Genomic DNA, 11054 nt, shown 5'->3' with positions numbered 1-11054 from the left:
TAAAGTTAACATCATCAGAAATCCCCTGTCAGGTTGGGGATTAATACAGAAAAACATTGGATGAAAACATTCAAGACCGGGCATATGTTTTCAACTTGTAAGCAGATTTCAGTTTAATGGGCAAGTCAAAAAGATGAAATTCTTTTGATAGCCTTTTGTGGGTAGCGGTAAACAATATATTTCCTCCTCCCCAAGATCGCAATGAAACATTATTTTCCACTTCTTTTCTCAAATACTAAACCAGATGTTAGTTCTACACTAAACCTCATATGTTTCTTCGATATAAATCGGTGGTGTCCTGAGAAACTTTTCACAGAGGTGGCCAGATGGGGCCACTGAAAGTCTCAGCGTGGCCCAACAAAACTGTGACACCCCAGTCTTGGGCAGTGGTTTAATATTACAAAGTAACAATATTTTATTACAGAACTTAAGTACTTTTTGTGAGTAGCTATACTTAAAGTATTTTTATTTCTGTCAACCTTTATTTCTTCTAAACTACATTTCCTAAGCAAAATATAAACTTTTATTCTACTACATTTTCCCTGTGCATTTTAGTTACTTACTACAAAATAAAGAAAGAACTGAGGAAGGGACGGATACATTAAGGATTGGGAGGTCAAGAAATAATGGATTTTGTTCTTTAAACCCTTTAAGCTGCAACAAAAGACTTCATTTTCTTCAAGTGTTATGTACGCTCCACATTTATGGAGATGCATGTTACAAAGAAATAAACTTCACAATTCTCAAAATTCTAACTGCTTGCTTTTTTATTATCAGCATTTACTTGTGCTTTTTCTTTATATACTTTCTTATATTCAGCATAATGAAATTATTTTTGATACCTAAGTACAGTAAATATTATATATTTTAAAGATTTTGCTCAAGTTATATTCTAATAGGTGACACTTTCTGGTAAGAAATCTGTGCTTTCACGCAGGTATTTCTTTCAGGTGCTTTATCCACCGCTGCTCTCTGGTAGACAATGAAAATCCCAGACAGAGTAGCAGCAAGACCAGCAGTCCCAACACCAGCAGTCTATCCCCTCCGCTGCTGGAACAGGAGCAGAGGCTCCTTCTTAGGCCGGGTGCACCTCGTCAAGCAATGCACCCCGTTAGGTGACGCAGCACATCTGGGCAGAGCTGCAGAGAGAAAAGGGACAAGTTATATGACAGTTAAGGAATCACATACTGATATACCTTGATCTCTTATTTTACAGTTAATGTTACTGATAATCTGATGTGCACAGACTAACACTGGTACAGTTAACATTTTGAGCTCCACAACATTGGGGGGGTGCTGGGGACTTGACCACATTTTAGCTGGAAGGGGTTTGCACAAACCTCACCGAGCCTGTTCAGTAAATGTGTGCTGTGACTGGATTTTTGCTGATGCATTTCTTAACATCTGTTTACCCCAAGAGAGCTATCTGGAAAAACTGAAGTAATCAATTCAATTATCTTATGCAATCATTCAATACTGGACTCTGTATTTCCCAGAAAAAGGGATATTTTGTAATGCATGCATGTTATTTTTGAAACAGTTTTGTGTTGTTTCATCACTAATATGAGCAGAAAGTCTTCAAGTTCTGTTACACAGCATTATGAGTTGACACATTAAGGAGCGCTTTGTAGGCCAGAATTGTCCAACCAAGTCATGCAACATCCAACCTGATGCCAACTTCAGTCTAAACTGCCTCTCATTTTGAGCCCATTCACAGTGTCTACCATTTTCTCTGTGGTTTGTAACCATGGTGGCTGTTGTGTTTGGAGCAGTGCTTCAACAGCTTTTCTTTATTTGCAATTAGACGCTGCAAGATTACCTCAATTTGCCTCCACTGCCTGCCATCATCCCTGTTTCACTGCGCTTATTCTTAATTAGAAACATAATGTAGATTACAGCAGACAAAATTGCTTCAAGATATGCTCGTGGTCTTTACTGTAACTCTTTATAATCCCTTTGTGGTAAGAAAAACACTCTAGGGGGACAGTGTTCTTGTATTGCCCATGTTTGATATTTCAGATACTAGTTTGCACAAAGCAGACACTCCATAAATTAGTGGGCTGACAGCTCCTAAAGATTTGTCCAAGGTCTGATTCAGTGCTGAATCTGCCAAATGCTTATTTTTATTTCCAGTTTATTAATTCCATGCTTTAATTACTAGTAGAAGGCTTGCATTTATAGCTTTTACACATGAGAAAAAAAAAAAACTGCTCACCTATATGAACAGACTCTGTTGTTTACAAAATAATGAACATCCCGAGCAACACTGAAGGCTTTCTGCAGGATTCATCATCCGCTAGTGAATTAAAATGTCATGCCTGTTCCTACTGCTCTATAAGTGACACGACCATATGTGCTGTGTAATGTCAGATAAAAAGGCTTTGTCTGATGTGTTTTGTTTTGCCGTGGTCCACCCTAATAACAGTTGCATGCCTGCTGTCTGCCAGCTGCCGTGCCTGCTGTAACAGCCAGCGCAGTGCTGGAATGTTCCCATGCAGGTCGCCTATTCACACACACTGATGTGCACCTCATAGTCGCAGACTGTGTAGATGCAGATTTATAAAAAAGTCTCATACTAACTCAGCCAAAATGTATTCTGTATGGTAGAGATACTTACTGTTTTATTTTCAACATGTGTATTGTCCCACCCCCAATAATAAAACACGAAAGCCGCAGATGACTGAAAGACATTTCCACCACAAATTGATGCAGAAAAGGCACAAATTGGTGAATTAAAATTCCCTAGAATGCTTAAAAGTAAGTGTTTGATGCTTAAAATATTGTAGCGAAGGATGCTCAAGCCCCCCATTTCATGTGTGTCCCTACCCCAAATGTTGAACCACAACCTATGTTCTTGCTTATGTCACATAAGGAAAATAATTTTATAAAATATTTGATACTTGCTGTAGTAGCATGACAGAATTAACTTTTAAAAAATGTAAAGTTATATTAAATACAAGTGATAAAATATATATTTTGTTATGGTTGATTACTTACAGTTCGGACAGTATATGTACAGGAATTGAAGATCTGTATTGCTGGGCCTCTACACAAGTAGATGTACAGATTGAAAAAGCAAAAATGTAATGCAACACAGAGAATAAACAAAAATGAATAAATAAATGTGCACAGTGGATTAACACCAAAAACATATTTTGGGAAAAAAGAATGTTTGTAACGTTGAAGTTGACCAGTTAAATATTTGCCTTTCAGAGGCTTTTGTGTTTGCCCTGTTGGGCAGATGCCCTGTTTGGCCATGAAACAACCCATTGAGAGTTGCCACTTGGCCACCAGTGAAAAGACTGGATTGGATTAGGGGGTGCTCAGAACTCCTTGGATACCGGATACCAGCGCACTGGATTGATGGTGATTGGCATTGTTTGTGTAAAGGCCTCATCTTTGTGAAAGACTTCAATGTATCCCAGCCCACAGACCCAATGTCAGACATGAGAGATATCTTTAACATCAGATACCTGATGCACTCATGCATATGTGGGTGTGCATGCAAGGGCAAAAGAGGGTATACTTTTGTTTTTTCACTAACATTGTAAATCACTTTAAAGTGTTAATGCATGCACGTACAAGAGTAGATTATGATGAGTGTACTCATTCATGATTGCTTGCATGTATATTTAAATGGACATTGGGATGGGTAGGGGAGGAGTTGGAATGGGATGTTTAGGAGATGGGGAAGGAGAAATGATCTGCATGTTTATTGATAGTATTATTTAAGTCAGATTTTTTTTTTAACCTTTTTTGGCTCATATGAGGATTGTAACTTAATTCTAGCCCCAGTTTGTGCTTCTTATCTAGACTACATTCAGCTTACAACAAAATAACAGAAGGTTGTTTCACACTTATCACTGATCTGAGGGTATTTGCAGAATTCATAGATATTCTTTTAATTATCTATTTAAAAAAATGTTTTCACTGCTGCACAATAGAAAAGAAGAGTCTTTGAAAAATACCCTCAGATCAGCAGTAGGCCCAAGCGCTGTTCAACAACCTCTGTCATTTATTTTTCTGATAAACAAAAGCTTAGCTGTGTGACTTGCGACACAAACCAGTGTTAGAATTATTCCTAACTCTGCAGTTTATATGGTGGTCTGGTCTCTGACCTGCGATAACACTTCGTCTGTCTGTTGTCACACAGCTGAGCTGATACCAGTTTAACCCTCAATATTGACTTGCTGTGTGTTTGTGGCAGAGGTGGGACCAAGTCATGGTTTTGCAAGTCACAAGTTGGTCTGAAGTCTTTGCACTTAAGTCTCAACTCAAGACAGACAAGTCATGAGTCAAGCCACAAGTCAAGTCCCATGCCCTGAACTTTGAGTTTAATTCCTAGACAGGTCATAATGCGCTCTTCACCTGCCAATATTTAATTTACAAAAATAATTAATGCATTTTAACATTTACATTTGTTAAATCCAGTTTGTGCAAAAGTTCCTTAGCTGCTAAGCTATTGTTAGCCTAGCATTAGTTGGATAACTATGTTAATGTCAATCAGCCTCAACTCACTTTGTGAAACTTCAAATGTCAAAAAAAAAGTTGGAAATTGTAGCTTCTTTGTATGCACATTTTGCATACTGGAACTCATAATTTTTGTATGTTAACAAAATTACCTTTGATAGGCCATCATTTTTCCCCAACTAGTGCTTAGTAACTTCAGAAGAGTTCTTTACAGTTAGCAAAAAAAAAGAAAGAAGAAAAGTTCATTATAGATCTCTGGCACATTTTGAAATAACATGCTTTTCAATCTTTGAGCTTAGACGAAGATAGATATTATTTTCAAGTTAAAAGCCTCAAGTTGAGTCTAAAGCATACTGATGGACATGACAGTTCCACTGAAGTGTAACTTTTCAGTCTTGATCGCCCCCTGGTGTCTGTCTGCAATATAGGTCATAAAGCCCACCCCTCCATGTTCGTGAATAGGACATACGCCAAACTAAAAACTCAAAGTACAGACCAAATACATTTTTCCCAAAGATGGTTTCTGCCACTAAATGTAGTTCTCATCACCATGATGTTTGTTGAAGTATTTGTTTTTATAATGAGTTCAATTTTAATGGCTTATTAAATTATACAAACATTTCTGCTATGATTGACAGCTGCGTGTGCCAATCCATGCTCTCGCATTCAATGGAGCTGCTTGTGATTGGTTGGACGGGTGTTTTGGTGGGTATTCCCCCACCTCCGATATGGCTACTGGTCAGACTCCGGCTCCAAATGACATCACCAGCGCAAGATGGCAGTGGCTGTATCCTGGATATTTTATCTTCACTTAAACATAGTGTTGATAAGTGAGGGTGTGTCGTCTATCTTTGTATAAAGTCTGTGGTCTAAAGTCATCAGATTTGTGACTTGAGTCTGACAAAGTCCAAGTCATCTCTCTGGTGTTGAATGGAGGACTTTGTGCACAGGACTGCAGGAATGCCTCAAGATAAAAGTCCCTCATGATGACTTGAGTGAGCAGTGAAACTTCCTGATGAGGGTTGAGGAGGTGACAGGGTGGGTGGGGGCCGTCCTCCGATCAGTAATCCCCCTCTGACGTCACAGGGCTGTCTCCAAAGGGACGCAGCATTGAGTGTTTGAGCAGCCGAGGCGGTCAGTGTGTGCGCATCCCAGGACGCAACATCAGTGTAGCTGGGGCTCAACTTTCAGCTGATCGCTTCACTTCGGACGCTTTGGGAAACTTACGACAATGGGTAAGATTCAACCACCATGCTTCGCTATAGACTACAGCTAAAAGGCGGATTTAAAAGTCGCACTATTTCCGCGGTGACAGCATGCTTTATACTTTGTTATTGTCGCTCAAACTTTCGGGGCGCGCCGATTGTTTTTGCATAAACTGTTGCTGCAGAAGTGGTCTGTTTACCTGACCCGGTTCCATGAGAATCGGCATTAAGCAGCCTGCTGAAGCAACTTGAGGAAAGCGATTAGAGAGATTAAGTCTGTCGGGATTCCTGCAGTCAACTCTGTGCGGAGGTGTTAAATCCAGATCAACTTGCTGCTTCCACTATTCCTTCTTTCAGCCTCAGTGCTGAAACACTGATCAAAACTGGTCTTTGTTTATCATTATTGGCCATCTAATCATGTTGCAATGTTTGATCATGATTAGTGTTTGCCAATTCAAGCTGCACAGTCTGTTTTGCTGGTAAATGATGACTAAAAGTTAATGGAAAACACACTAACAAGTAACACATTGTATTAGTCAGATGCTCCATAGTTGACATGCTTTGTGTTATGCCAGAGTTTGTAATCTGAAGGGTTGAGCTGTCCCAAGTGTTGGCCATCTGTGCCTTAACCTGAGGGGGGATGCATGGGAGGAATGAGGCGCTCAGGTCATGGTTGTTTAGAAACTTCTTGCTGACTTTAAGACTTTGAAACAGTGATAAACTGCAGACCAGATGGGATAGTTGACATGTAAAACACTCCCAATTGTTCTCAGAGAAGATACTTTACAGTAAAATATGACTGAGAATGGATCCAGTCATTGTAATCTGGAGCTTTTTTTTGTTCATTTATTGGCTTGGATTGTCTGCCGGGGCGCAGCTGAGGCCAGGGAAGAACTCTGTGTGCGAATGTGTATCAATGCTCATTAATTCGCCTCTGAAGCTCTGCACAGAGGCGTCTTTGTGCTTCTAATTTGGAGCTGCTCCTTTGTGCGACTTCAGTGGCTCTTAATGTAGAGAGAGGAGTTCACAGAATTGCAAGTTTCAGACCCTGTGAACTAATTCCCCACAGACCCTCTTTCACTGTCTCACAGAGGATATTGCTCTGTATGGCAGTCGACCTTTGTGCATTGTCCACTCAAAGATTCTCCATGGCACTTTCAGGAGAAGTAGTGTGGCCTCTTGTTGTGGGCATGGGGAGATTAATTTGGAGACTAGTTGCTTTAAAGGTTGCCTTTTGCTGTGTCAGAAAAACTGATATCTTACTGCTATGATATCATGTGAAATCGCTCCAAAAACAGAACTGTGTGCATGAAACATTCAGCCCAAAATAAACAGGATCTCTTGAAGCTGATTGTGTTCAAAGCTGTGAAGTTAAGATGTCATTCAGAGGTTATATAACTCATGTCTGATTTGGTTTTGCAGTGACCTTCACCTCACACAGGGGCCACATGTTTTGTTTTGTTTTTCAGAGAGATTCTCCTCTGTCCTCGTGGTGAACGATTTAACAGTGTGTTGGCCTGTGTGAAGGATGTGGGAGGATAACTTGGCTTCAGTCTGCTGAGCTCGATTCAGAAGGAGACAGCGAGTCATTTTTCCACAAATATCTTGTTAGTTTCTTGGTGTTTGTACTGTGACGATTGCTCACCCAACAGTGTTTGGTTGCCAGGAGTTACTCGAACACACTGGAGAAAATTGTGGTTACAGTTTTGCGTAGATATGTTATCACTGAGTCAAGCATCTCAAGAGAAAGCCTGAAGATAAAAATGTCTTGCATGTGATGATCATACTTAGCTAGAAAAGCATAACATGGCCTTGTGTTGAAAGCTTAATAGTTTTGTCTTTGCTGTAGAGTGTAGCCCTTGAGCAATAGAGAAGAAATCTGTCAAACATAAGCTACGTTTATATATTTAATTTTTCTCTCTGGAAAACAGAGGCTCTCCTCAGTGCAGAAGATTATCATTTACAGATACAATTTGATTACGTGCTTAACATTTAAATCTGTCTTATGACAGGAGATTCAGCTAATCAAATACAGCAAATTATGGACACGACTATGAACACTGTGTCTTTTCTTCTTGGAGCCAGATCCTGATCGCTTAAAAAGCAAAAAAAGGGAAAAAAAAGGAAGGAAAGATTGTTTTTCCTTATGGAAACTCATGAACTTTCTAGTCAAAGTGTTTTGTATGCAGCGTGGTGGTCTTGTGGAAAAGGTCATCAAAATTGGATGCAAACCAGATCCAACTGTTACATCATTGTTTTTGAGTATTTCAAGAAAAAAAGGGTAAATCACAGCTGACAGATTTGAATGTGTCTTTAATTAGCTATCTTGCTGCAGTTCACCAGCTCAACTGTCACTGACATATGGTTTGCTGGTGTATAAGTGGGGGCCTACAGGCTGATTTATAGTTGTGCAGAACACTGTAGCCTATGCAAGTGGCCTACAATGTTGTGAACAATACTTGTGCAGTGGTGTGTCTGTGTCACCCAGCAAATTACCTATTGCTATGCCCTGCCCTCAAAGGGCAAGAGCCAATCACATTTCGTGCAGCCACACAACGCACTCGGACATCCTACTCACAGACCTCCATAGAAAGGCATCAGAAATTTTGATTTTCCTGCGGTTTTATTTAAATTTATGCACTTACTCACTTACTGTACTTAAAAAAATGGTCAAACGATGTGCATGTAGTAAATCCAACACTGATCCGAGGTATTCTGAGGGGCAGGGAAATAATCGATAGAGCGTAGTATCATGATCTGTTGTGTGGCAGTAGTGTGTCAATACACAAACGCCAAGTATCATTTTTTTATTTATATAATTTATTAGTATTGCAATAGAAATTAAACTTTTGGAAGCCCATTAGAGTAATACAATCAATTGCTTTTTCAGCCCACTAAATGCATTTTGCTGCAATAAAAAACAAGGTGAAAACATTTATCTTTAAAACTTAATCTTGTTAGATTAAAAAAACAAATGCTAATGTTTTTTTTTCCTTTGAGGACAAAATTTATTATTGCAAAAAGGTAATTATATGCAATATATCTCAATATATGTTATTGTGATAATATCCTATCGTGGGATATTTGGTGATTCCCATCCCTTACACTAACTAGGGATGAGAGAGTACACCACTATCATATCTGTAAATGTTCAAACAAATAAATTATCTGTAAACGTATCTGAAATCGGTATGGGCAGAGTTTGAGCTGAAAGTGGGTGTGGCATAAACTGGAAATGGGTGGGACTGAACTAGGAGCCTTTATTTTAATCCTGATATTGATATAGTTTGATCACAGGTTGTTATATTTATTATTTTTCAGAGAAGAATTTACAAAACTATCTCAGGTTTGAGCTTTAAATCATTTTTGATCACAAGAGATTAAACGCAGCTACCCAGTTGAAGACTTTTCTTTATCAGGAATACAGATATTGACACATTTTACTCAGATAGTACTCATAAAAAGTACATTACTATCTGCACAAGATACTCTTTTCAGTACTCAGTTGGACCCTAATGATAATGTTATTAATGTGACGTTTCCCGTTGCTTAAATAAGCTTAGCGGCAAGCAGACTGTCCTCAACTCATGAGTCACATACAGGACTTAAGAGGCTATTTTGGTTTTATTGTCTTCATAATTTGTTGTTTCTTATTTGTGAAATAAAATTAAAGGTTCATTTCCATTGAGGGAAATGGTTTACAGTGTATTAAAATAAACAGGAAGTCTGTTTCGCTGAGACGTGTACTTAAATTTCTTGGAAGGTGCACATCATGCCAGTGTCGGCGTCAATAAATGCTATGTCAAATGTTAGAAGTTTCTTAAACTTATTCTCATTGATTCTGCTGTTCACAGGAGTTGGACAAAGTCCTTTATAATGACTTTTACACATGTGTCTGTGAAGTGTCAGTGAAGTGTCTCCGCGGTGTCGGTTGCCTTGCCCTCTTTAACATGTATTGCTCCTCCATCTGAACTCGGTGCCTGGAAAGTGTCAGATTATTTTGCTCGCACATCAGCAGTGATCACTGTCACAGGCACATGTGCTGCTGTGACCCCGTATCCTGAGTCTAAAGGGGAGGAAAGAATTGTGACTGCTAATGCAATGCCAGTGAGGTGTTTTTTGCACTTTTGGAATCAGCAACTTGTCAACCGATGGCAGAGCAATAACAGAAAGTCCGATAATTTCCCCTGCTTTTAGTTGACTCATGGCAATACGGTCCTCAGAGGCATATTGCGGGTCATGCACATGCTCCTGTTTCTCAGAGATGGAGACAAAAACATCACAGGGCTTCAAGAATGAGTCACTGCAGAGATGGTCAGAGGGTGCTGAGAGCCAAATTGAACTTTGCTGTTTTGTGTTTGTTTGTGCGAAACAAAGCCTTATCTTGTTAACTCCAAAAAGATGCCCTCTGTGAATTTCAATCCAAAAAAAGGATGCGCTAACCTTTTTTTATGACTGATCCCCACATTTCTGTGTCACCATCAATAATTCCTAAATTGCTTTTCGTCTTCAAGTTGCCGTCATTAATTACACTCCCCCGTAATGAGGTAGTCGCTGTCATAGTTACATGATTTCTGGGCTTCTTTCCATTTGGCAAAGAATATGACCGAGCATCTTTGGTAATTATACAGCAGATGAGGCCCATACTTTTTGCAACACTGCAGCTCCAAAAAATGAGCCCCCTTTAGTTCAATCAAGATTTCATTCATCTCCTGCTCCACTTTATTTCCTCTGAAATCTCTCTCTCTGTGTCTCTGGGCCTCCTCTCCTCTCACATCTTCACTGCTTCTGCCTTTTTATATGTATTTTTTTGTTTTTCCTCAGCCCTGCAGGTCTGCCAGAGCAGTCATGTTAATTTGTTGAGCTTAATAACTCCTCCGACAACAAAGAGAGCCATTGAGTATTGTGACATGAAATGATAGGAATAGAAGTTCCTGAGTGGGGATGCTTGTTGAAGCATGTGCCTTGGCTGTCACTTTTACTAAAAGCCTATTCACAGTTGAACAGAAGGGATGCAAGTGGGTGCGTGGGTGACTCTGTGTGTATGTGTGTGTGCGCGTGTGCAAGTTCGTCCTTGTTAGAGACATGTCACAGTCAAACTGCCACATGGTTGAAACAGAATGGCATTTTAATATCTGAAAATAGTCCCTATATGCAAACGACCACAGGCTTTCAGATACACACAGGCAGCTGAACCCTGGCGTTGTCTAAAATATGCCAAAGATACAATCTGGCCTTTATCTTATCTGTAAGACTTCAGAAAAACACCCACGATTTTCAAGGTTAAAGTGCCAAATACATGCATAATAAGGCTTGATTAGGTTTTTTTTTACTTCAGTTTTACAATATGTTGGTATCCGTTCATGTGCATAGGGTGCA

At 39.5% G+C, this 11054-nt stretch overlaps 1 protein-coding gene across 2 annotated transcripts in view; it reads left to right on the top strand.

Moving 5' to 3' along the window:
* Positions 1 to 5550: 5550 nt before the first annotated feature.
* Positions 5551 to 11054, top strand: part of gpm6bb (glycoprotein M6Bb) — a 39751-nt gene continuing 34247 nt past the window's right edge. For both annotated transcript variants that reach the window (XM_042494269.2, XM_042494270.2), the window contains exon 1: positions 5551 to 5705. In XM_042494269.2, the coding sequence (XP_042350203.1) occupies positions 5702 to 5705 (4 nt within the window). In that variant the 5' untranslated portion in view covers positions 5551 to 5701. The remainder of the gene's footprint in view (positions 5706 to 11054) is intronic.

Source organism: Plectropomus leopardus, chromosome 10 (genome assembly GCF_026936395.1).
Source record: "Plectropomus leopardus strain MGB_pleo_1.0 chromosome 10, ASM2693639v1, whole genome shotgun sequence".
NCBI lineage: Eukaryota > Metazoa > Chordata > Actinopteri > Perciformes > Serranidae > Plectropomus > Plectropomus leopardus.
The sequence above is the reverse complement of the archived record's forward strand: the minus strand, read 5'-3'. Positions and strand labels throughout refer to the sequence as shown.